The 27308-nt window shown below is 43.3% G+C and overlaps 2 protein-coding genes and 1 non-coding gene across 7 annotated transcripts in view; all 3 read right to left on the reverse strand.

Moving 5' to 3' along the window:
- Nucleotides 1-4411: 4411 nt before the first annotated feature.
- On the reverse strand, nt 4412-9281 carry LOC112241288 (40S ribosomal protein S17). Its single transcript, XM_024409421.2, has 4 exons — nt 9115-9281; nt 7201-7306; nt 6596-6661; nt 4412-4532 (listed from the first exon to the last, which is right to left on the reverse strand). Exons 2-4 carry the CDS (start codon nt 7288-7290, stop codon nt 4455-4457), a joined length of 234 nt encoding a protein of 77 aa, XP_024265189.2. The 5' UTR covers nt 7291-7306; nt 9115-9281; the 3' UTR covers nt 4412-4454.
- On the reverse strand, nt 6753-6880 carry LOC112241297. Its single transcript, XR_002952249.2, has one exon. It is a non-coding gene; the product is annotated as a small nucleolar RNA SNORA71 (small nucleolar RNA).
- Nucleotides 9282-11072: 1791 nt separating the features above from the next.
- The window catches only part of LOC112248087 (casein kinase I), a 39795-nt gene continuing 23559 nt past the window's right edge, over nt 11073-27308 (reverse strand). For 2 of the 5 annotated variants that reach the window (XM_042317492.1, XM_042317496.1), the window contains 10 exons: nt 24392-24543; nt 23792-24026; nt 23318-23403; nt 23158-23242; nt 22766-22914; nt 22559-22666; nt 20318-20425; nt 19008-19114; nt 17478-17501; nt 11073-15313 (listed from right to left, as the gene is read on the reverse strand). In XM_042317492.1, coding sequence (XP_042173426.1) covers nt 15259-15313; nt 17478-17501; nt 19008-19114; nt 20318-20425; nt 22559-22666; nt 22766-22914; nt 23158-23242; nt 23318-23403; nt 23792-24026; nt 24392-24543 — 1109 coding nt within the window. In that variant the 3' untranslated portion in view covers nt 11073-15258. The remainder of the gene's footprint in view (nt 15314-17477; nt 17502-19007; nt 19115-20317; nt 20426-22558; nt 22667-22765; nt 22915-23157; nt 23243-23317; nt 23404-23791; nt 24027-24391; nt 24544-27308) is intronic. The other 3 variants (XM_042317494.1, XM_042317493.1, XM_042317495.1) reach the window with 3 other exon arrangements.

A 27308-nucleotide genomic window follows, 5' to 3' on the forward strand; every position in this document is an offset into this window, starting at 1 on the left:
TTATTTTTTTATAGGTCAGTCCTCTTTGCATTCACATTGCTATGTTTAGAAAGGAACATTCACTCAATGTACTCGTGGTTTATACAAAGTGCAGGACAAGTCATTCCATCAGAACGTGTTATCGGACAGCTATATATAAACCTACTTATATGTTGCAAGCTAATAGATTGCATTTAGTTAAGATGCAACAATTGTAATCAGAAGATACTATTAACATTGGCAACAATAAATAGAATAACTGCAGATTCAATAATGCTGTAATTGGGTGTACAATTTTCAATCTAGGCTACTGCCCCTTTAAGAGCCTGAATTGATTTCGTACCCTAAGTTCTGATTCTCACCAAATATGTTGTCTTCTCACACTATTCAAACCCCACAATCTAATCAGCTTATGAAGCTCTCAGCCTATAGATCAAATATTCAAACCATTTTGGACAACAATTCTGCATGTGAGGGGTTATGTCAGGGGAAACAGTGTTGCAGTAGTCTAGTGTGAGGGGTTATGGCAGGGGAAGCAGTAGTCTAGTGTGAGGGGTTATGGCAGGGGAAGCAGTAGTCTAGTGTGAGGGGTTATGGCAGGGGAAACAGTGTGGCAGTAGTCTAGTGTGAGGGGTTATGGCAGGGGAAACAGTGTTGAAGTAGTCTAGTGTGAGGGATTATGGCAGGGGAAACAGTAGTCTAGTGTGAGGGGTTATGGCAGGGGAAACAGTAGTCTAGTGTGAGGGGTTATGGCAGGGAAAACAGTAGTCTAGTGTGAGGGGTTATGGCAGGGGAAACAGTAGTCTAGTGTGAGGGGTTATGGCAGGGGAAACAGTAGTCTAGTGTGAGGGGTTATGGCAGGGGAAACAGTGTTGAAGTAGTCTAGTGTGAGGGGTTATGGCAGGGGAAACAGTAGTCTAGTGTGAGGGGTTATGGCAGGGGAAACAGTGTTGAAGTAGTCTAGTGTGAGGGGTTATGGCAGGGGAAACAGTGTGTTGAAGTAGTTAGTGTGAGGGGTTATGGCAGGGGAAACAGTGTTGAAGTAGTCTAGTGTGAGGGGTTATGGCAGGGGAAACACTGTTGAAACAGTAGTCTAGTGTGAGGGGTTATGGCAGGGGAAACAGTAGTCTAGTGTGAGGGGTTATGGCAGGGGAAACAGTAGTCTAGTGTGAGGGGTTATGGCAGGGGAAACAGTAGTCTAGTGTGAGGGGTTATGGCAGGGGAAACAGTAGTCTAGTGTGAGGGGTTATGGCAGGGGAAACAGTGTAGCAGTAGTCTAGTGTGAGGGGTTATGGCAGGGGAAACAGTAGTCTAGTGTGAGGGGTTAGTCAGGGTTGCAGTAGTCTAGTGTGAGGGGTTATGGCAGGGGGAAACAGTAGTCTAGTGTGAGGGGTTATGGCAGGGGAAACAGTAGTCTAGTGTGAGGGGTTATGGCAGGGAAAACAGTAGTCTAGTGTGAGGGGTTATGTCAGGGAACAGTGTTGCAGTAGTCTAGTGTGAGGGGTTATGGCAGGGGAAACAGTAGTCTAGTGTGAGGGGTTATGTCAGGGGAAACAGTAGTCTAGTGTGAGGGGTTATGGCAGGGGAAACAGTGTAGCAGTAGTCTAGTGTGAGGGGTTATGGCAGGGGAAACAGTAGTCTAGTGTGAGGGGTTATGGCAGGGGGGAAGCAGGGAAACAGTAGTCTAGTGTGAGGGGTTATGTCAGGGGAAGCAGTGTTGCAGTAGTCTAGTGTGAGGGGTTATGGCAGGGGAAACAGGTCTAGTGTGACAGTAGTCAGTAGTGAGTGTGAGGGGTTATGGCAGGGGAAACAGTAGTCTAGTGTGAGGGGTTATGGCAGGGGAAACAGTAGTCTAGTGTGAGGGGTTATGGCAGGGGAAACAGTAGTCTAGTGTGAGGGGTTATGGCAGGGGAAACAGTAGTCTAGTGTGAGGGGTTATGGGGAAACAGTGTTAGTCAGGGGTAGTCTAGTGTGAGGGGTTATGGCAGGGGAAACAGTGTTGCAGTAGTCTAGTGTGAGGGGTTATGGCAGGGGAAACAGTAGTCTAGTGTGAGGGGTTATGGCAGGGGAAACAGTAGTAGTCTAGTGTGAGGGGTTATGGCAGGGGAAACAGTAGTCTAGTGTGAGGGGTTATGGCAGGGGAAACAGTAGTCTAGTGTGAGGGGTTATGGCAGGGGGGGAAGCAGTAGTCAGTGTGAGGGGTTATGGCAGGGAAACAGTCTAGTGTGAGGGGTTATGGCAGGGGAAACAGTAGTCTAGTGTGAGGGGTTATGGCAGGGAAACAGTGTTGCAGTAGTCTAGTGTGAGGGGTTATGGCAGGGGAAACAGTAGTCTAGTGTGAGGGGTTATGGCAGGGGAAACAGTAGTCTAGTGTGAGGGGTTATGGCAGGGGAAACAGTAGTCTAGTGTGAGGGGTTATGGCAGGGGAAACAGTAGTCTAGTGTGAGGGGTTATGGCAGGGGTTATGGTGAGGGGGGGAAACAGTAGTCTAGTGTGAGGGGTTATGTCAGGGGAAACAGTAGTCTAGTGTGAGGGGTTATGGCAGGGGAAACAGTGTTGCAGTAGTCTAGTGTGAGGGGTTATGGCAGGGGAAAGTAGTCTAGTGTGAGGGGTTATGGCAGGGGAAACAGTCTAGTGAGGGGTTATGGGGTTATGGCAGGGGAAACAGTAGTCTAGTGTGAGGGGTTATGGCAGGGGAAACAGTAGTCTAGTGTGAGGGGTTATGGCAGGGGAAACAGTAGTCTAGTGTGAGGGGTTATGGCAGGGGAAACAGTAGTCTAGTGTGAGGGGTTATGGCAGGGGAAACAGTAGTCTAGTGTGAGGGGTTATGGCAGGGGAAACAGTAGTCTAGTGTGAGGGGTTATGGCAGGGGAAACAGTAGTCTAGTGTGAGGGGTTATGGCAGGGGAAGGGGTTATGGCAGGGGAAACAGTAGTCTAGTGTGAGGGGAGGGGGTTGAGGGGTTATGGCAGGGGAAACAGTAGTCTAGTGTGAGGGGTTATGGCAGGGGAAACAGTAGTCTAGTGTGAGGGGTTATGGCAGGGGAAACAGTAGTCTAGTGTGAGGGGTGCAGGGGGGTTTGGCAGGGGAAACAGTAGTCTAGTGTGAGGGGTTATGGCAGGGGAAACAGTAGTCTAGTGTGAGGGGTTATGGCAGGGGAAACAGTAGTCTAGTGTGAGGGGTTATGGCAGGGGAAACAGTAGTCTAGTGTGAGGGGTTATGGCAGGGGAAACAGGAAACAGGGAAACAGTAGTCTAGTGTGAGGGGTTATGGCAGGGGAAACAGTAGTCTAGTGTCAGGGGAAACAGTAGTCTAGTGTGAGGGGTTATGGCAGGGGAAACAGTAGTCTAGTGTGAGGGGTTAGTAGTAGTGTGAGGGGTTATGGCAGGGGAAACAGTAGTCTAGTGTGAGGGGTTATGGCAGGGGAAACAGTAGTCTAGTGTGAGGGGTTATGGCAGGGGAAACAGTAGTCTAGTGTGAGGGGTTATGGCAGGGGAAGCAGTAGTCTAGTGGGTGGTGTGGGAATAATGACAAGCCAACCTGGGGAGCTTTGTGTTCACATTGCCCTAAATAGGGGAACTGGACTGAGGAATTCAAGCGAACCGAACTCGAGATGGTCTCAGTTCGGTTCACTTTTGAGAGGTCTGAGTTCCTTTGACTTGTTCACACTGGACAAAAAAATGAAGGGAACCGGCGGAGTTCACAAACTGTCTGAAAGGGACCCAGTGTGAAAACACCTTTAGACAATATTGAGATGGAGGCAGGCTGTGTGATTGTTTTAGCCTGGGATTCAATCTGATCACAGGTAATAGACATTGCAGCTTTAAGGTAATGTATCCACGGTAAACGCTGCATAGGTCAGTTCAATGGGAAATTGCCTGTAAAAGCTGCAAAGTCTATTACCCACAATCGGATTGCATCCTGACCCTAGGGCTGTATTCAATCAGATCCGCTTTAGCCGAACTGCTTTAGAGCTGTCAAATCCACAAACGGACATTGCTATCGGCCGGTATGGAGTCAAATGAAGAGAAATCCCATGCAGTTTGATAATCTATACATCCCAATTTTTCAATGTGAGCATAATTATTTCTATATATCCTACACTTTCTCGTTCTGAACCTAACGCTAGTGGGGCGAAGCTGCTCAATGATTTGACGGCTCCAACACACTTCTTCCTCCCGACCACTTTATTTGTATTATATTTGAGTCATTTAACAGACACTTATCCTGAGTGCATAATGATTTGATTTCCCTTTTCATACTAGTCCTGCGTGGGAATCAAACCCACAACCCTGGCATGGCAAGCACCATGCTCTACCAACTGAGCCACAAGGGAGATCTGCTATTGTTGGTTAACATTTGATGTGATTGAATCCCAGGCTTTGAGTAAGATAATGTGTGATTGTGACCTTGCAAAAGAGACCGCTACAGTGTTTCCTTTCCACTTGTCTTTATTGACAGCGATATGAAACATGTCTAGACTCCCCTGGGTGTTTTGAAGTTCATTCCAACGGTAGGCTGGGTGACCTGCAAGTTCGACAGGTTGCCGAAGTCCTAACAGAGGAAAGATTTCAGATGTAGTCAAACAATTCCTCACCTAGCTTTAATGAGCATTACATTCTGAGGTCCATCATAGGAAGATAACACTGACTGTGCCCAGCAAAGACGGGAAAGCTTTCCAGTGCCCTACTTGTCCTCAGTATTGGGAAAGCTACCAATTACTTGGCAGTAGAAGTAGTTGAGCTACAGTAATACAGAGCAATATGTGATCAACTATAAGACACTACCAGAGAAACAGTGCTCAACTAAAGTAGCTCACTACATCATCAAAACTAGTGTGGAAAATGATCATATCTAAATCTGATAGACGCATTTCTATTGGCCACGGACGATATTGTGAAATCTCCCTTGTAGTGGTGTTAACACAGCAGGAAAAGTAGTCTTTAGGTCGGAAGCGACTTATTAACGTTCCAATGCTGCACTAATCACTATGACCAGCCCAGTGTGTGTGTTTACATTCTGCTCTGTTCTGTCCAGTGTGTGTGTTTACATTCTGCTCTGTTCTGTCCAGTGTGTGTGTTTACATTCTGCTCTGTTCTGTCCAGTGTGTGTGTTTACATTCTGCTCTGTTCTGTCCAGTGTGTGTGTTTACATTCTGCTCTGTTCTGTCCAGTGTGTGTGTTTACATTCTGCTCTGTTCTGTCCAGTGTGTGTTTACATTCTGCTCTGTTCTGTCCAGTGTGTGTGTTTACATTCTGCTCTGTTCTGTCCAGTGTGTGTGTTTACATTCTGCTCTGTTCTGTCCAGTGTGTGTGTTTACATTCTGCTCTCAGTGTGTGTGTTTACATTCTGCTCTGTCCAGTGTGTGTGTTTACATTCTGCTCTGTTATGCCCAGTGTGTGTGTTTACATTCTGCTCTGTTATGCCCAGTGTGTGTGTTTACATTCTGCTCTGTTCTGTCAGTGTGTGTGTTTACATTCTGCTCTGTTCTGTCCAGTGTGTGTGTTTACATTCTGCTCTGTTCTGTCCAGTGTGTGTGTTTACATTCTGCTCTGTTCTGTCCAGTGTGTGTGTTTACATTCTGCTCTGTTCTGTGTGTTTACATTCTGCTCTGTTATGCCCAGTGTGTGTGTTTACATTCTGCTCTGTTATGTCCAGTGTGTGTGTTTACATTCTGCTCTGTTCTGTCCAGTGTGTGTGTTTACATTCTGCTCTGTTCTGTCCAGTGTGTGTGTTTACATTCTGCTCTGTTCTGTCCAGTGTGTGTGTTTACATTCTGCTCTGTTCTGTCCAGTGTGTGTGTTTACATTCTGCTCTGTTCTGTCCAGTGTGTGTGTTTACATTCTGCTCTGTTCTGTCCTGTGTGTGTGTTTACATTCTGCTCTGTTCTGTCCAGTGTGTGTGTTTACATTCTGCTCTGTTCTGTCCAGTGTGTGTGTTTACATTCTGCTCTGTTCTGCCCAGTGTGTGTGTTTACATTCTGCTCTGTTATGCCCAGTGTGTGTGTTTACATTCTGCTCTGTTATGTCCAGTGTGTGTGTTTACATTCTGCTCTGTTATGCCCAGTGTGTGTGTTTACATTCTGCTCTGTTATGTCCAGTGTGTGTGTTTACATTCTGCTCTGTTATGTCCAGTGTGTGTGTTTACATTCTGCTCTGTTATGCCCAGTGTGTGTGTTTACATTCTGCTCTGTTATGCCCAGTGTGTGTGTTTACATTCTGCTCTGTTATGTCCAGTGTGTGTGTTTACATTCTGCTCTGTTATGCCCAGTGTGTGTGTTTACATTCTGCTCTGTTATGCCCAGTGTGTGTGTTTACATTCTGCTCTGTTCTGTCCAGTGTGTGTGTTTACATTCTGCTCTGTTATGTCCAGTGTGTGTGTTTACATTCTGCTCTGTTATGTCCAGTGTGTGTGTTTACATTCTGCTCTGTTATGTCCAGTGTGTGTGTTTACATTCTGCTCTGTTAAGTTCTGTCCAGTGTGAGATAGGAGGCTACATCATTGCTGGATGAGGTCAGAGTACTCAATCCACAAACACATCCTAACAAGAAAACATCACATTTAGACTAAGACTGTAGGTAGGCAGTGAGATCTGAGAAGTGAGGTTTTGAACATACCAACAGCTTCAGCATCTCCTTGGTGTCGGGATCCACCTCGATGATCTCCTGGTCCAGAGCAGACACCTACAGACACGAACAAAGACCATCAGCTTTACAGTGGATCTCATAGGAACCTATCAGGAGCCAGTGTTCTCAAGATAGACCCGAGCATGAGTGTCTGAAAGATACAGGGTTTGAGAGGGATAGACGGCCCAACAAACACAGGGAAAATCTGTCAGTTCCATCTTCCTGCATTATCAATGACCTGACAACAACCATGCCACAGCCACTTTCGATACAGGTAGGCCCAAATTACAACCTTATAGATATCATCACAATCAGCAAGGACATTTCTCAAGTTATCTGAAGCAAGATGAAGGACCAAACTGCAAGGTAAACCTGAGCCATATATTCAGAGAGTTGGGACAACTGTTCTTAATTGTAGACATTCAGTTAGATAGTATTGTTTAAACATCCCTCATGTAATATTATTAAAGCGGAGGCTAACGTGGCTACCATAGAATGTTGTAGTGTCATGTAAATGCATCGTAACGCAGGAACCTCAATGTCCCAACTCTCTAAATGCACGGCTTGGAGGTAAACCACCGAGGAACCCCACTGACCTCTGGGACATAGTTGTCCCTCCTCTCCCTCTCCTCCTCCTGCAGCTTGATGGAGATGCCTCTGACGGGGCCCCTCTGGATACGCTTCATCAGATGGGTCACATACCTAGGGAGGTGACACATGGGAGAATTACAGACCATACAAAAGGGGCATTTTACACAGACGATACAGTGAGATTTGGGCTCATATATGACTCTATGCTTAGGAATACTTGGGAAAAGATTTCCTAAATAAATAAATCACTGAGCTGATTTCCTGGTGATTTTACAACCTGTTATGTCCAACAATGACAGAGATAAGCACTTGAGGGTGTACTGTACACAGATGGGTAATTAGAACAGAACAGTATAGAGTAGACGGAGGTCAGTAAACTAGCGCATGGATTTAGGGCATCTTTTTATTTTACCTTTATTTAACAATGCAAGTCAGTTAAGAACAAATTCTTATTTACAATGACGGTCTACCAAAAGACAAAAAAGGGATGGGGGCTAGGATTAAAAATAAATTCAAATATAGGACAAAACACACATCACGACAAGAGAGACAACACAACACTACATAAAGAGAGACCTAAGACGACAACACAGCTTAATTCCTGGCTTTGAAAACAATACACATCTGACTCTAATAATCCCTTAATCATAGTTTGACGAGTGACATAACTAAGACCGAGTCCGTAAAACAACCTGAACATGTTTCATGATGTTTGATTACAGGGAGGCCTTGCAGTGGTTTACTGACATTGTATCAATCAGCTTTGAAAATGATCTGATGTGAAAAAGACCAATTAGTGGCAAAACAAGATCAGAATTGGGTTGCCCAAGTGGGCACCAACAGACACTACAATTTGAGAGTCTCTTTCAAATCCCTTTTATTGGTAAGTGGCAAAGATCACCGACTATGGTCAACAACCACTAGGTCTACACCTACAGCACAGGGACAGTTCTCAAGCAGATGAGGAATGAGGCACAGGGTCTCATGTTGCCAAGGCAACCTCTCACCCCAGAAGCAGGCTGGGTCAATTTGAGAAAACAAACAAAACAATGCCACAAACACTCAGATAATCAGAATGAGACTTCAATCAGAAAGGCTTTTACATACTTGTATATTTGCAACAAGAAAAAATGCCAATTTCTGCATGACGGCTCAGGAAGCAAATAACCTACATTGGGATCAGACAATTATTAAATGTGCAACAAGCCCAATATTGAAACACCACTTGTCTACAGTCAGGCCAAATATCTCCAACTTTGACATGGAGACTAGAGGTCAAATATCACTGAGAATGAAGTGAGCACAAGTGTTCAACTATTGAGCCAATACTAGTCCTTTAAATAATAGGACTACACTTATAACATCTTAAACCACTGAACAACCGATGTGCACAAACATACAGGAACACAACACATCTATTACAAAGAGTTCTTCAAAGCAGTTCACAACAAGTATATTATGTTTAAGATATCCATGCAGGAACTGAATCCAGTCTTTCAACCTTGACATTGCCAGCGTCACGCTCCAGCTCCAACCAACTGAACCAAGAATAGCAGCTTACTCTTTCTTTACATTATTCTGTCTGTAAGACAAAGCAAAAAGCCCCTGATTTAACACAGGAATGTTGGACATGGAGCTAAGAAGCCTGCCGTGGTTCAGCAACACAAGCTCCTTGAAGTGACAAAATAGTAAGCCTTCATTTGGTCAGACTTGCACCCTTCTAAAAGTACTGCACTGGCCTGGTTATGGATACGCCACAGACGCTGGAACTGTGCTGGAAACTACAATGTGTTAAGAAAATATCTGAGCAAGCGCAGTACGATTTGGGTCAGCAGGATCATGTGACAGAGGTATTAGGTGGTTATTGGGTGGTCTGAGGCCTGAAAGTGACCCAAGTTTGTATTGGAGCATTCACTCACCCAGAGATCTTGTTGCGCAGCTTCTTGCTGGGGATGATGGCTATCTCCTCACATACCCTCTTGTTGACGTGGAAGTCACTGCCCAGCCGGGTGTAGTACTTCTCAATGATGACCCTGGCGGCCTTTTTTACCGTCTTGGTCCTGACTCGTCCCTGTTGGGAAGACCATCAGCTTGTTAACGGCAGAATCACACCAGTTTCTTGAGACAATACCTCTAAATTGCATATCTGTAACTACTACACATCATCACTGCAATTATTCATTTTCACTTGGAATTGTTTCAACCTGACAACTGGTAGCTTAATGCAAACTAGCCCAGCAAAGCACAAATACAGGAACAATATTCAACAGAATATGCATAGCTAGTTAGCTAGATGCATAGTGCCAACTGTTTCTTCTGGACAGCAGACAGCTAGCTAGAACTCCTTGAGTGACAAGTAACTGAATTTGACATCAACCAACATTAATTCCTGGCTGGCTAGCAGACCACCACAAGACAATTGACATAAAATAACTTTAGTTAATAACTACACGGGTATGAATGGCAAGATAGCTAGCTAAGCAGCTAGTTAGCTAATCACATTTCTAGCTAAACAATCTTAGCTATATCCAGCTAACTCATTCTTACCAGACGCGAGGGACAGATAGACTACGTACTACACGACCCGTAAACACAACTAGCCAGCTAGTTGATATAGTGGTGCCGCTCGCTAGCAGACCAGTGACTAGATCGAAAGATCTTGTGCTAGCTACCGGCAAGCTAGCTTGCTACATTTACAAGCTAGGTAAGCTACACAATAAACTGGTAAATAAAATGCAACAAATCACAAATAAATATCTGTGAAAATATGTCGTATTTTAATTAACATTTGATATGCTTGTAGACGTGTCTGGAACTGATAAGAGACAAGGATTGAGACAGATTGTGATGTATTCAACTTTGTTAAATACCCACCATGTTGGCTTGGGCTGGCGGAAAAGAACTGGGGAAGTTGTGACCGGAAGTTTATCTACGAAGCAGGAAGAAAATGCTGCAGACATTTGTTTTTGTAGCTTTGCAACACTGCCCGCTACTGGTTGTCTACCTTTGACACACAAAAACATTTTGTGCATTGAATTTTATACAAAATGTACTGATCCAGTCCACTTCGTAGTACAATAGGCTCCCGAGTGGCGCAGTGGTCGAAGGCACGGCATCTCAGTGCTAGAGGTGTTACTACAAAACCCTGTTTCGATTCCGGGCAGTATCACAACCGGCCGCTATCGGCGCACAATTGGCGGCGGCTCACAATTGGCGCAGCGTCGTCCTGATTAGGAGAGGGTTTGGCAGCGGTAGGACGTCATTGTAAAATAATTATTTGTTCTTAACCGACTTGCCTAGTTAAATCAAATTTGTTTTAATGGAATTTAAGATTCACTGAGTGTAACAATGTATTCTTACTGGTGTGGAAGTAGTAGGCTGGCTATACATTGTTCAACGTTTTGTCAACACTTAATAATTACGTGAATCACATGTTTTCTCAGGTTTAGGCCTACATAGCATGACATTGCAGGAACTGTTGCAAAAATGTTCTGTATTAAATTATACAGCTTAGTAGTCATGTATGATCAAGGGTACGGCCCACGAAACCTTGAAAGCTGAAGCAGTGTAGCTGCAATCTTGCAGGGAAAAGTCACAGGGAGATTCAATTGTGAGTCCTCTCTCCTCAAACCCCATTGGAGAAAGTCGGAGGGGATGAACCTCTGGCTCTCTCATTCAATAGGTTTTAGAGGAGACGAGAGGAAGTAAGGAGTACGCAATTGAGATTATCCCATAGGTTGAAAGTGACCTGAGAAGATGTGACCATAAAAATATTATTTTCTATAGGTGACATGCTTTCTCAGCAATTCTAAGATGGCTCATTATGTAATGTAATGTGACACTGTACTGGAAAAAAAAAAGACCCACACTCACAAGAAAAGGTTAAGAGAGATTTTTTTTTATTTAAAAAAAAAAGAAAAGAAAAAAGGGTGCAAACTTGTGTTTCCCCTTTAAAGCGTGGAGGGAATAAAAAGTGAATCTGTAAGGATACACATGTGACACGTCTCACACGAATCCCTAGGAAAATAGGCCTTTCAGATAAAGTCTGGTCATTTATCTTTCTGTACTTAAAATTAAATTATAATAAAAAGAAATCAAAAGATGGGTCCTTCATTCATGAAGCCCTTAACCTAGGTTAAACCATTCAAATAGATTTGAAGTAACATTCATATTTCAACACAATATTCATAATACAGTTGCAGGATTCATTTCTTAAATCATAGGTTTGAAAATAAATTGCCAGAGCAAGAGTAGGGGGATAAACTTGTGGTACTGTACAATTCTACTTTCCACAGTTTGAAAGAAAAAACATCTTTATATTCTTTAACAGAATCCAACTGACAAAAACAAAAAAATATATAATGGTGAACTCTGTAAAACCTAAAAGAATTAAAACATTGCAGTCATGTGTCACACCCAACTTCTCTCCCAGACATATACAACCAACCCAAGACAACTCTACAGTACAACGACAGGAAGAAAGTGCCAGAGAACCCCCCCCCCCCAAAAAAAAGACTCGCCATCTCTTTCCATTCATCCTCCTCTACGCTGCTATAAGGATTTACATGCCATTTGGACATGCAGGAAATAAGATGGTGAATAACACAAGACAAGTCAATTGAAAGCAATGAGGTCTGACTGACAGGCAAGGTGTAGTACTGTATAAGCAATGACACCTGAAATTGGAATGTGCTCTGGGTAGGACTTATCAAGCCAATGGGAGGACTTTGTAGAGCTCCATTATGCCCAGAGAGAATAACTTTGTACGGGTGGCTTAGCTTCATACGTCCACCTCAGGAAGCCTTGCCATTAAAACAGGCAGACATCTGCTCCAGATAAGCCATGCAAATACACACTATAGCAAATATTCCTCATTCTAGACAGGCTGTGGAAAGGCTTGAGGAAACTAGAATGCACATATCAATTTGTAGTATTCATGTTTATCAGCTGTAAAGCCAAAATTGCAGGAAGGAAATGAATTTCAACAGTGATACAACACCTGCATTAAGACCACTGTTAACAGTAGGATACAGATACATCAAAGTATACAAGTGACGTTCCACTCCAAAATAAAATGGTCCACTGAAATGGAAATGTACGGTTGAGGAGTTAATTAAAACAATTATTAATTGACAAGTGGTTCAATAATTATGGTATTACTCTCAGCCACCTTAAGAACACAATATAGACTTTAAATCGCGAGCTCCAAACCACAATGTTCACTTTCAACATTACAGACGGGTGAAACAAATATAAAAAAAGGGCAGTGGGACACGAGGTGGAATTCCATCAGAGTTCTAGTTGACATTTTCCTGGCACAGGTGACGGCGGCAGATAGTAGTCCATAGGATGGCATTAGGAACAGAAGGGACCATTCAAGGCCTTTCTCTGGATGTCTGCCTCACTAGATTCAACAATACCTTACACTTTCAAAGTGAACTGGTATGTCACAGTGTAACTGTAATGGCTAGTCTACTGTGGGTCAACTAAAAGTAGTGCTTCTCAAAACATCCTCAGGAGACAGCCAGAGGATGCACATTATTGTTCCAGCCCTGCACTAACACACAATGACTCCAATATTCAAGGAGTTAGTGATTGGCTGAATGAGGTGTTAGCGCTGGGCTACAACACCCCACCCCCCACCCCGAGAACAGACTGAGCAACACTGGATTGAAGTCCTGACAGAAAAGCCTTCATACACCCAGCAGGTGGAGCCATTCTGCTGACATGCTCGACATGAACCCCCGACCCTGTTGTGCAGCAGCGACTGATGTCCCTGAACGACAGAATGCCAATCCAAACCTAGGCTAAACCACGAACCCAGAGACATCCAACAGAGGCAAGCTAGACAGCAATGCTAAACCCCTCCCTCAAAACACCCATTCAAGAGGCACTATGAGGAATATCCGTCATTCAAAAACGCCTTTTCCTCACCAGTTATTCCCTCAGACATCTCAGAGGAATACCGTACTGACCTATAAAACGTAAAAGACAACAGAAGAAGTCCAATAGATGTATCATATTCGAGTACTCTCAACACAATAACTTACACCCCAGAGGAACGAGCTCAAGTCACAATGGTGAAAAAAAAAAAATATATATATATATACAATATCATTATGCACATACAAGCATGCCTGCTCATAGAGGTCTGTAGAGCCGGTTGGCATCCCCTCAGGCATTGTGCCTCCATATGGGACGACCAACCTGGGTTATGTTCAGCAGGGAGAAAAAAGTTTCCAAAACGAGAGGTACTACCTGACCTTGTACAATAACACAGCTTATTGATTACAGTTACAAAACGTTTGGCAACAGTGTGCCCTACTGAACATAACCATGGTCACTAGGACATCAGTATCCAACACCCCACCAGGAGGCGACATCACATAATACATTAATGTCTAGGGTGTGTATGACTGTGTGGGTTTACATATGTCATGGCACAGGGGTTAAACAAGGAGGGGGTTTAAAGACAGAATTGGTTAAGTGTATTGTTAGAACAGACCTAGCACACAAGGCCGCTACAATTAAGTATATTGAGCACATCCATCAACACAGTACGGGGAAAGCAAGGTCTTAGGTCAATAACAGTGGGTCAACAAATGTAGTGCAGTCAAAAGTCTAGCTTTTTGTCCCCCTCTGTCCGTTTCTCATACTTCATGGCTATTTGAAAGAGAAAAATACATTTGCTCACATTTGAAATTCACATTAGCTATATATTTAACAAAAAATCTACATAATTACATAAAACCCAAAAGTCACTCCTATGGAATTAATGCTGTGAAGAGGATAGGCATGGTGACATTGTCGACGTCCAGTTTGTTTGTTCAAGGCAATCCTCCATGACACTTGCAAGGAAAAACAAAAAGTGATATTGAAAAAAACACCATATAGACAGATTTTTTACCAGGTACTTCTTAATATCCTTTTGAGGCAATCCCATGTTTTCCATTTGGGACTTGGCATTTGGGATCAATCATCATTAATGGTCTCACAGATTATGCTTTGCAGCACAGAGCAAATACACTGGAAACAGAGGGGCAGAAAATGTGAAAGAGCATTCCCTCAACAACACAGAAGAGGAGATCATTCTACGAGACCAGGGGCTTACACAGTGTGTTGCAGCGTTATTAACATTGCAGATAGAGATTGAACGCACAAAGCTGACATGGCACTGAATTACATGACAGTTCACTGACAAACATCCAAATTAACCCTAAAAGTGTTGCCCCTAGTCAACATTATTTCTGAACCACCCATTGTATAGATACTGTACCACCAGTGAGGAACTGAACTCCACATAGGGTGGTATGTTATGTCATTACATTAAGCAGGGACCATAGATATCTTCTCAGTATGGAGAGCCTGGCCTCCTGCGTCACCCTCTCCTGGCTCTGTGGGGTGCTGGTTTGATTAAGGCATTGGACAGTAGCAGTAAAGACAACACTCAAGCCACCACCTCCCTCTCTTCTCTCCTTAGCGTGCAGTGTGAAGTAAAGCCCACTCGGTTGCTACCATGTGGACATTGTTACGCTGAAGTCCAAAGCGTTTATCGAAGGGTACCAGTTCCAACTGATATTGGTCCATTATTTACATGTAGTCAGTCAGTAGCCAACAAGCTTTCCTCTCCCAGGACTTGTCCCATCTACTAAATTCTCCCATAGACATTTAACTTCCCGCCCATACATTCAGTGTGTGTTTATGAAAGAGCAGGAGGCTGACAGACCGTCTGTTGTGTTTCCATTGTCCAGCCCATCAATCAAGCTTAAACTAATTGCAAAAGCCAAGATCCCAATCCCGGCAACAACGGGGCCCGCCAAATACTCCCAAGCACCGTGGAGGAAAAACGACTCAATTCAAAAAGGAATTCCCATCAACAGACAGCCACACTTGTTTGGGTGTGTGTGTGTATGTGTGCACGCACATCGCCTCTCATCACTCTCCCGTGGTCTTCTTCGTTGGTCTGAATGGGACTTAATTGATTTTCTCGATTAAGAACCTTATCGAGCAAGACTTCTGAGCGATCTAGGGCAAGACTTTGAGCGATCTAGGCGTGCTGCTGATCATTTGTGTCGCGGGGTGTTCTTCTTCCGTTTTCTTTTGAAGAAGCAACAGCACCTTTAGATGGGGAGAGAGACTGGTTAGAGGCAAGCCAACACCGGATACTATGACTGGGTCATGTCCATTAGGCACCAAATGGAAGAAAACAGACCAAAGCAGTGATGGGTCTAACATAAACTTGTCCAAAACGTTGTTTTAAAACGTGCCCTAAGGAACACCACCCTGGTAAACTGTTAAAGTGAGAAGTCATTTAATTTCAACATCTAGAGGACAAGAGGAGAAATGTGTTAGACAATAGCTGTGTTTACACAGGCAGCCCAATTCTGATCTTTTGCCAAATTATTGGCAAAATATCTGATCTGACTGGTCAAAAGACCAATTAGTGGCAAAAGATCAGAATTGGGCTGCCTGTGTAAAGGCAGCCAATGACCATCAGTGTACACAGATTATACTGGCCTCAAGGGTTAGCAACAATAGCCTGGTCCCATGCCTGTATGTGCAACAATAGCCAGGTCCCAAGCCTGTATGTGCTGTCTTCTGACTAGCCTTGCCATGCCTGAATGGAACACTGGAAATGGCATCGCTAGACAGAGGAACTGACCTGAAGCCAGGTTACAAGAACATAGATGAGTGGATGGATGCCATGAGATGTTAATTTGTTAGATCCGTTCCTTCTAACCAACATCAGAACATCTCTAGGAGTAGAATCAACATGAAGAGACTGACTCGGGGCATTAGAAGAAATAAGAACTACGGTGATGGTAGAGGAAAAACACATTATTGCCAAGATCCCCGACAGAGTGGAGTCAAAACAGTTCTAAGAAGAACCTACAGGGGGCGTCTGAGGTAAAAGGACAAGTGTGTTTAGTACAGTGGTGTGATTAACAACAGTGGTGGAGACACAGAGCACAGGACAGAGTGAGCCTAATGAGATGATTATTACAGCATGCAGTGAGTAGCCATAGGTCAGCCACAGCTCTCCAAACAACACAGTGACTGGCTACAAAGAAAAAACATGATGTCTTTTTAAAAAGGCACAGCGTTGAGATGAACCCTAAGGAAGTCATTTGCTATTCACAGGTGCCCTGTCAGTAGGTTTTAGTAAATATTTAAGGTGCCCTGCTAGCTAGTAGGTTTTAGTAAATATAAAAAAAGGTGCCCTGCTAGCTAGTAGGTTTTAGTAAATATTTAAGGTGCCCTGCTAGCTAGTAGGTTTTAGTAAATATAAAAAAAGGTGCCCTGCTAGCTAGTAGGTTTTAGTAAATATTTAAGGTGCCCTGCTAGCTAGTAGGTTTTAGTAAAATATAAAAAAGGTGCCCTGCTAGCTAGTAGGTTTTAGTAAATATTTAAGGTGCCCTGCTAGCTAGTAGGTTTTAGTAAATATAAAAAAAGGTGCCCTGCTAGCTAGTAGGTTTTAGTAAATATTTTTAAAAAAAGGTGCCCTGCTAGCTAGTAGGTTTTAGTAAATATTTAAGGTGCCCTGCTAGCTAGTAGGTTTTAGTAAATATTTAAGGTGCCCTGCTAGCTAGTAGGTTTTAGTAAATATTTTTTTAAAAAGGTGCCCTGCTAGCTAGTAGGTTTTAGTAAATATTTAAGGTGCCCTGCTAGCTAGTAGGTTTTAGTAAATATTTAAGGTGCCCTGCTAGCTAGTAGGTTTTAGTAAATATTTTTTAAAAAGGTGCCCTGCTAGCTAGTAGGTTTTAGTAAATATTTTTTTAAAAGGTGCCCTGCTAGCTAGTAGGTTTTAGTAAATATTTAAGGTGCCCTGCTAGCTAGTAGGTTTTAGTAAATATTTAAGGTGCCCTGCTAGCTAGTAGGTTTTAGTCGATATTTAAGGCTGCCTCCATAACAGAAAACAAGGAATGACAGCATTTCCAAATATATATACTTTTTTAAAGAAAGTACTCAATAGCCTATATTTAAGTCAATGTATGAAAAGCACAGTTTTATTTAAAGAATGATATCATTAGATATTACCTAACCCATACAGCTGATCTGTAGCATCACTATCAGTGAGGAGATAGACTGCCATGAAAATTATTTTATAACCCACTGGCCTATATCAGTAGTGGATATATGGATCACTCTTTTTAATCTGTTTTTCACAGTATAAGAGCAGGGTCCCTTCAGTGTGTACTAGTCAACTACACTAGCAGCCTAGGCTGGTCCACTCAGTGTCCTGTCCCATGGGTATGGTATGGACTAGGAGAGAGGGACTCACCACAGATTGAGCATTTTCACGCAGCTACAGAGAAGAAAGAGTGTAGAGAGAAAAGACAGATTAATACAGCAGTTGATGGGACAGACCATGCCACACACACACACAACATACACAAGTGGACACAGGGGGCAGGGTTCAAAAGGTTGAAGACTCAATGGCTCCAACTCTTAGGTTCTAGAGCTGCCTACACCTGTTTAGTTCTAACGAGTTCTAAGGACACTATGTATAACCTCACTCTACTTCAACATACTGTATCACGGACGCTCATTACCACAAGCAAGACTTCCAAAATCCTTCCGTAACGGATGTAGAAAGGATTACCAGAGAGCGAAGGAGGGAAGGAGAGAAACAACAAGAGAAAAACGGAGCTTTACACCTCATTGCTATGGAAACACTGTTGTCACATTAATTGAACTGTCTTCTGGGGCCCTGGCTTTCAACGCAGTGGGATCGTATCAAAGAGGAAGTCTATTGATGACAGGAAAATCAAAGGGCCAGCGGGAAACATATCAAAAGGGTATATGAATGAACAAGTGGGAGACAAACCAATCACCTAACAATTTCAAAACATATTTTATAAAGCCCTTTATGTCAGCAATGCCAAAGAGCAAGCAATGCAGACGCACGCACGGTGGCTAGGAAAAACTCCCTAGAAAGGCAGGAACCTAGGAAGAAACCTAGAGAGGAACCAGGCTGGGGGACAACAGACACTGGTGGATAAGATTATATCGAAGGACAAAACACTCAATGTTGGCATTCACTATGCTGGGTATGTTACAGGTATTTAATTCACCAAAAATGTCAGTAGGTCCATCTAATTTTGGGTAATCCAAGAGATGATATTACATGATATGCACTGAGTTTTGATATGCTCATTGCATTCTATGAGTTTTCATTTGTTCTTCTCTTGCGCTGCACTGAGCTTATGAGAAGTGAGAGGATATCTGATGGGGGGGAATAAAGGAGCAGTCCCAACCTTACTAAGACAAAGGATTGTAATAGGGACACGCAGGACACAGGCTTAGAAAGTACACAACCAGGAAGCAACACACACACACAGAGGGGACAGTGTAGGGAGAGAGGTAAAGCAGAGGGAGTATGAGAGAGAGAGATAAGGAGGAAGAGAGGTAAAGCAGAGGGAGTAGGAAGGAGAGAGAGGAGAGAGATGAGGAGGAGAGGTAAAGCAGAGGGAGTAGGAGAGAGAGAGATGATGAGGAGGAGAGGTAAAGCAGAGGGAGGAGAGAGAGAGAGGAGAGAGAGAGATGGAGGAGGAGGAGAGGTAAAGCAGAGGGAGTAGGAGAGAGAGAGATGGAGGAGGAAGAGGAGAGGTAAAGCAGAGGGAGTAGGAGATAGAGAGAGATGGAGGAAGAGAGGTGAAGCAGAGGGAGTAGGAGATAGAGAGAGATGGAGGAAGAGAGGTGAAGCAGAGGGAGTAGGAGATAGAGAGAGATGGAGGAGGAGAGATGGAGGAGGAGAGGTGAAGCAGAGGGAGTAGAGTTGGAGAGAGATGAGGAGCGAGCTGATACATACTTGGCCTCATCCACCACCTCCACCTCAGCCTGGACTGTGATTGGTGCGTTGGAGTGTGTTGCCAGAGGGTCATCTGCATTCAGCTCCCCATTGGTTGAACTGACCACCTGTGGCACACGGAGAGAGGGTTGATTCAGATGGAGTCAATGACCGTTTCCACAACTTCACCGCTCAAAAACAGTGCTAGTCCATGACGCACGCACACGATGTATACTACAAGTAATACCATCTATTGTGTTCTGGATCAAAACCGTATTTATTGAAATATTATCAAGCTTTGTCAAGCAGTTTTAGGTTTTCACATTTTAAATAAATAAATAAACTTTTCAATCTTAAATGAACCTCTCCAAATATTTATCAAGAGGTGTGAGTAAAATGTGAGGCATAAATGTATTACACCAGCCATTAAATCACACTATACTGAAGCCCTAAAATGCAGGGGCATTATTTGATGAAGATTTACCCTATTTAGGATTATTTAATCAAAAACATGCATTGCTAAACCAAGTCAACGCAACCTGCATTGTTATCACTGCACCAAACACAACAAGGATCAATCTGGTTGTATAATGTCAGTTCGTCATGATTATTAGGTTATTTAGTCATTTCATCTGAGCTCCTAGAGTGTGGCTCTCCTTATCTTTTTCAAGTGTTCTACTCTTCTAGTCAGCCAGCCAACGCCTCTCCTAAACAGGTGTTCTACTCCGCCACCCAGCCAGCCAGCGCCTCACCTAATAAACAGATGGTCTACTCCGCTAGCCAGCACCTCACCTAAACAGGTGGTCTACTCCGCTAACCAGCACCTCACCTAAACAGGTGGTCTACTCCGCTAACCAGCACCGCACCTAAACAGGTGGTCTACTCCGCTAGCCAGCACCTCACCTAAACAGGTGGTCTACTCCGCTAGCCAGCACCTCACCTAAACAGGTGGTCTACTCCGCTAGTCAGCACCTCACCTAAACAGGTGGTCTACTCCGCTAGCCAGCACCTCACCTAAACAGGTGGTCTACTCCGCTAGCCAGCAGATTAGTTTGTCATAACCAGTCGTCACCTGTTTCGAAGCTTGTCTTTCTAAAAACACAGGGAAAGAAGACCAAGGGCTATCAGCTGTAGGACAAAAGATGTGTGAGCACACACACACCAAATCTCTAACTCTGTCACACACACCTCCACACTCAAGTATGCCACTGATGTGTAACATATGCCATGGACATACTTGTGGTGGACCCCGGCACACCATGTGAGGAAACGGGGTGGAGGGGGAAGTGGACAACGGACTGATGGGTCAACGTGGAGTTGTAGTAGTGTACCTGCACTGAGCCCCCGTGCCTGTCCGATGCCAGGTGGGAGGCCATGTAGGAGGAGTTTGTCCGACTGGGCTGCACTTCCCATGCTCCCCTCCGGTCAGAAGCTGCCGTCTGCTCAGGGAGTTGTGGTGGTGATGGAAGGGAAAGGGAGTGAGGGTGGGATGGGGCGTTGCGAGTTTGGGTGGAATGGGTGGGGGCGGGGTTTAAGTGTGTGTGGGGGCGTGGCCAGGTGTCATGCAAAGCAGCACGAGAAAGGAAAGGGAAAAAAAGCAGAGATGAATAAAAAAGGCGAAGCAGGAAACTGCATTAGTGACCGAGGGCCGGATACTAACTTGGCGCTACGCACATTCCACTCAAACTTTTGCTTAAATCTCCCCCACTGAAATCAATGGGTGCTCTACACAAAACTAAGTTACAGTAAGGCGTGAGCTTCACAAGCTGGGATTTGGCACTGAGTGAACCAGTCATCACACGACAGAATAAACACAGGGCAGTTGACTACATAAAGGATTCAATCAACGGGACTGTAATACATGAATACAGTGGCAAGAAAGTATGTGAAACTTTTGGAATTATCTGGATTTCTGCATAAATTGGTCAAAAAATTAGATCTTTATCACCTAAGTCAACACAGACAAACACAGTCTGCTTAAACCAATAACACTCAAATTATGGTATTTTTCTTGTCTATATTGAATATATAATTTAAACATTCACAGTGTGGGTTGGAAAAAGGTATGTGAACCCCTAGGCTAATGACTACTTCAAAATTGAGATGCTGTGGCATGACCTCAAAAGAGCGGTTCACACCAGTCATCCCAAGAATATTGCTGATCTGAAACAGTTTTGTAAAGAGGAAATGGTCAAAAATTCCTCCTGACCGTTGTGCAGGTCTGATCTGCAACTACAGAAAACTTCAGTTGAGCTTATTGCTGCCAAAGGAGGGTCAACCAGTTATTAAATCCAAGGGTTCACATACTTTTCCCACCCTGCACTGTGAATGTTTACACGGTGTGTTCAATAAAGACATGAAAATGTATAATTGTTTGTGTTATTAGTTTAAGCAGACTGCGTTTGTCTACTGTTGCAACTTAGATAAAGATCAGATCAAATTGTATAACCAATTGATGCAGAAATCCAGGTAATTCCAAAGGGTTAATACCTTTTTCTTGTCTCTTTTGGCAGTTTATTTAAAAGAGTAAGAATGATAGAAGTGTCTGCATATCAACTAGCAACATTCAGCGTGTGAGCTTGGTTCAGACTGAGATTTCCCATTGTGATGTGACTGTGGTGAGGTGATGGTTAACTTCCTCAAAGCCCGATTGCCCTCTCTGGTATTTGGCCAGTGTTGAGGAATGCATGCAGAGGTGGCATGTGCAAAAGGTTAAGGTAGCCCCTTATGAATCAAATGCTTGTCAAAGGGTTCAAAGCCACAGTGCACTGGCAAATAAAGTTAGCATTAAACTTACTTTTGTAAGGAACACAATTATACATAACATTTTGAACCAGGAAATACAAAAAAGTTAAATCCCAGATATACCTTTAATGTTCCGTTAAATGCCAGGAGGTTTATACACATGCATCTTTGCCATTATGTGCGTCAAACAAGCCCAGCAGTCTTGCATGCTTAATAAGAGTCGCAGTTGGCTGCAGCTGTGGGATCCAACCACCATTGTTTATTTAACAGAGTAAGAATGATGAGTCTGACTCAGTGGGTTATGGCCTGGAGCTGCTGTGGTACCTCCCCACCACACCCAAGGGACCCACTCTGTAAACTCCCCCCACCACAGATTCTAAAACTTGCTCTTCAGTAAGTAGGTGGAGGAGGGTTCAGTGTTGGAGGATGTAGGTTGCTCTAATCAAATCAAGCTTTATTTATATTGACATGGATGCAATGCGCTTCACAGAACAAAAGAAAAATGGTACAAATTAAATATTTATAACAGAGGATAAAAAAACTCAAAAACTGAAAGACTAAAAAGTACCCTAAGGAAAAGCAGTCAAATGTGTTTCAAGATCCCTTTAAATATGTCCAGTCTCGGTCCCCCTCAGGTTCTCCGGCAGGCTATTCCAGAGGCTAGGGGGATAGTAACTAAAGGGGTAACGTAACAGCCGTTAGGATCCTTGCGCCTTAATTGAAAAATACTGTGGTTAGGGCACTCCCTTGTCAAATCATCAGTGTGGATCAGGGGTTTCCAGAGCCAGTTGAACTGGCAGCTCTGGGAAAGTGGAGGTCCAGCTTACCTGATTCCTCATGGGTTGGTGCTGCGAGGGCCGGTCTCTGTGCGGGTGGCTCTCTCTCGTGATGGCAGATGCCCCAGAGTCCATGTTGACAGTCCCCACTGGTGTTGGCTATGGGGTACAACAGTAAACCAGTGTTATATTGTAGCTAAAATACTTAGGCCTGCTCTGTTTCCCCCCCAATATTAGTCAGTGAGTGGCGTTACATACTATCTGCCTGCCGACCCAGTCGTAGGTGTAATCGAACGTGTATCCTTTCCGTTCAAACAGCTCTGTAAACAGGGTCCTCAGGTATTCGTAGTCAGGCTTTTCAAAGAAATCCAACCGTCTTACGTAACGCAAATAGGTGGCCATCTCCTCTGTAACAGCAAACACCCAATGTAGATGTAGATTTGAATGAGTCATCTGCACCATTGTGTAATGTGAGGAAAAATACAACATCTTGAAGCATAGTCATGGGGCTCCAAAAGTACTCTGGCCTACAACTAGCTAAATTACCATCATAAAATTGCAAAATAAATAAATAAATAATAATAATAATACAGAACGTGTTGCATTGAAAACAACTGTAGATTTGGATGAGAGAAATGGTCAGGCTGTACCTGGGAAGCTCTCACAGAGAACCTCAACTGGAGTATTTCTTTTCGTGTCTCCGATCTTCTGGTATCGTTCTTTCAGTGTATCAGCCTGTGAAAGAACCACAAAGTTTAACATCTGTACGTTGCTACAAAGTGGGAAATCTCAGAGGACCTGCTGACATACCTTTAGTCCTTGCCACGGTAGACTCCCACGGAGGAAGTACATGAACATGTGACCCAAGGCTTCCAGGTCGTCTCGACGACTTTGTTCTATTAATAAAAACCAGTGAGAGTCACTTCAAAAAGGAAGAAAACGCAGTGAGCCATGATTAGAATTTCCTTAACTTGATTTAACCCCAACCTTTTTCTGGGAAACTGCCTCCCTTTTTGTGATAACAGTCCAAGGGCCCTAGTCACTCATAAACCCTGGCTAAGTTATACTTAGTATTTGCAACCTTACCAAACTTAAATGAAAAAAAAAAAAGATGCCCATGCCAAGAAATGTTGCCTACTCATTGGCCAAATCCAAGCAGACATGATTTATCGAAAAGTATGAACACCTAACATAATCAAGTTTCACAACACTAGCATGCTGACAAAGCAGTGTCTAACATTTACGTAAATCACCCCTTCGAAATTCTTGGCAAACCAGACATACCTTTTCCCAAATGTGTGTTGATGGACATGTATCGGGCCGTCCCGGTTAAGCTCTTGTGCTCCCGGTACGGGATGTGTTTTTTGGTTTCAGGGTCGATGTACTCTTTGGCCAGGCCAAAGTCAATGATGTGGATAATGTGGTCTTTTTTGCATCCTCCGCGTCCGATGAGAAAGTTTTCAGGCTTTACGTCTCTGTAGATGAGGTTTTTAGAGTGCACATACTCCATCCGGGAGATCTGAATAGGAAAGTCACAGGACAGTCAGTAACAGAGTGGCCTACTGAACTATGCATGGGTACACACAGACTAGACCAATAAGTTCATCAATCAGGGTTCAATAAGAAAACAGAAACTCGACCCAAAAATCTGATCTCAGCAGGATTGGGGACAATTATAATCCAATTATTTTCCGGGGATGAATTCATGATAAAAAAAAAAAAAGCCCCTTTCCAAATCATGAACTGGGAAAAAACATTTAATTACAACATTTTAAGTTCTCTTAAAAATTGTCCGAATTACATGAAATTGAGCTCAACCTTTGAATTGTAGACCAGTTTGAACACATCTTGTAAATATAGCATTATTTGATGTTGGGAACTCACCAGCTGAATGGCAATCATTAATACAGTCTTTAGTGAGAAGGTCCTGTCACAAAGGTCAAAGAGGTCTTCTAAACTGGGGCCCAGCAGCTCTAGAACCATGGCATTATACTTCCCACAGGGCCCAAAGTAGAACACCTGGGGCAGGCCTTCCGCTGAAAGAGACCGAGGGAGAAGAGGACTATTAGAATAATACAAAGGCAACTTCTAGTTATTGCCTTGTTGCCTGCTGACATAGTAAACCACATGTAGGTCGGTCTGACCAGTTTCAATAGACCATTTGAATTGTGTTACACTCCTGTGGACCCATGCACTGAAAGCAGCATTGAAGTCCTGGGAATGAGAGGAGCTGTAGAGTGACCTTGTGGGGGGAAAGTCTTGCATGTTATTTCTGTCTCATCTAACAATGATGAGAGAGGTTGAACCCAGGGCAGCCACAGGCATCATGGATCTCAGATCAGCCAGATGGGAGGAGTAGCACAGACATGGAGGTTCAGAGGTCAGAGACCGATGCCTGCCAGGTATGCACTAACCAGAGGAAAAGGAGTAGTCTAAACCCAAACAGCCTGCGGAGATGGATGGCACTGTTCAAACAGGGTCAACTGACTGCAGTGTGTTGAGACTAATGCTCTATGTAGGCTACAGATGTAGGCTCTTAAATTTGATCATCCTGTTGCAGGAGAACTTTCCCACAATGTAGGAGATTTAAAATGTCTAGTGTATTTGATGTTTAAAAAGGCATCTAAAGTTTGCAATTTCCACTTTGACATTTCAGACTTGATTTTACCTTATGAAAAACATATCAACCACTACAAAAATGTCCATTAATAATACTATCATAATAATAATAATAATTCACACTTCCCATTGCTGCAGGATAATTTGTCTGCTTTAGCAAACTGGCTCAAATTAAGATTATACACCTGTATGTAAAGGTTGTGAACCTAATACAGTATATACTAGGCAGTAGGTTTTGTAGTGAGGTGGTTCCCAAACTGTGTTTGAAATAATAATAACTCAGTTATGCTTTCAACTTACTCTTGAAAGTTGTCATAGTAGAATGCAAAAGGTTCAATTTAGAAATTGGGTAGTGCATCATCAGTTTTCCTCTTGACATGTCAGGCATTTCATTCCTTAGAGAGATATTTAAAACGTGTAAGAAATGTGCAACAGCAGCATTTAACATGATATTTGAATGACTACCTCATCTATGTACCCCACACACACAGATAATTGTAAGGTTCCTCAGTTGAGCAGTGAATTTCAAACAGATTCAACCACAAAGACCAGGGAGGCTTTCCAATGCCTCGCAAAGGGCAGATTGGTTGAATTAAAAATGGTGAAGTTATTAATTACACTTCGGATGGTGTATCAATACATCCAGTCACTACAAAGATACAGGCGTCACTTCCTAACTCAGTTGCCATAGAGGAAGGAAACCGCTCCGGGATTTCACCATGAGGCCAATGGTGACTTTAAAACAGTTAAGAGTTTAATGGCTGTGATAGGAGAAAACTGAGGATGGATCAACAACATCCACAATACTAACCTAATATAGTGAAAAGGAAGCCTGTACTGAATCAAAAATATTTAAAAAATGCATCCTGTTTGCAACAAGAAACTAAAGTAATACTGCAAAGAATGTGGCAGGGCAATTAACTTTACATCCTGAATCAAAGTGATACATTTGGGGCAAATTCAATACAACACATTACTGCGTACCCCTCATATTTTCAAGCATAGTGGTGCCTGCATCATGTTATGGGTAAGCTTGTAAACGTTAAGGACTGGGGAGTTTCAGGATAAAAAAAAAGAAACTGAACGGAGCTAAGCACAGGCAAAGTCCCGGAGGAAAACCTGGTTCAGTCTGCTTTCCACCAGACCCTGGGAGATAAATTCACCTTTCAGCAGGCCAATAACGTAAAACACTAGGCCAAAATCTACATTGGAGTTGCTTACCAAGAAGACCGTGAAGACTTCAATCTGCTTGAAAATGTATGGCAAGACCTGAAAATGGTTGTCTAGTAATGATCAACAACCAACAGGGCCTAAAATGAACACCCACTACCTGCGGGTAGATTTTGAGATTGGCGGGTAAGAGGTCTATTTCACCAGCCATGTTGGCGGGTGGTCAGGGCTCCACCGTGCGAGCATTTCACTCGTATTTGTCAATAAAAATAGTTAAGTACGATCACATTTACAGTAGAATATATGCTGCAGCAGCTGTTTTCAAAGTATTTCTGCTGTTTTGTATCATAGCTGGTAAATTAATCGCACAAAGTCAAAGAACTACAAATCCTATATAGCCTATTCCATCTTGCGCAGCAACACTGCCTGGCTGGCGGCTATGCGCACGTGAAGATCTGCGAAAAGGCATAAACCGGATGATGTCTGCTGAAGTGAGACTTTGTCCTTGTGTTTCTTGGCTAATTAAGTGGTTTTACTCACAAGCTAGGTTGTTTTTCTGTTTGCATTTCAACTGCTAGAGAAGAGAAGACAATACTTCTACTAAGACTAAATCTCACAGGCACAAACACGACTGGAGGTGTGGAAAGCTCTTAGAGACTTTCCCAGAAAGACTCACTGCTGTAATCACTGCCAAAGGTGATTCTTATGTATTGACTCAGGGGGTTGAATACTTATCGAATCAAGATAGTGTTTGATTTCAGTAATTTATTACTAATGTTAAAAAAAATCCCCACTTAGACTGACTACTTTTGGTAGATCGTTGATAAAAATGGACAATTAAATCAATTTTAAACCCACTTCATAAAATAACACAATGTGGAAAAAGTCAAGGGGTGCGAATATTTTCTGAAGGCACTGTACACTAGGGGGGAATAAACAGCTGGAACAGGTTCTATTTTGTGCTGTGTCGGGGGCCAATTAGCCTGTTCTGTAGGCTGCCAATTGTGAAACA

Source organism: Oncorhynchus tshawytscha, unplaced genomic scaffold, assembly GCF_018296145.1.
Source record: "Oncorhynchus tshawytscha isolate Ot180627B unplaced genomic scaffold, Otsh_v2.0 Un_contig_4271_pilon_pilon, whole genome shotgun sequence".
In the NCBI taxonomy this organism is placed as follows: domain Eukaryota; kingdom Metazoa; phylum Chordata; class Actinopteri; order Salmoniformes; family Salmonidae; genus Oncorhynchus; species Oncorhynchus tshawytscha.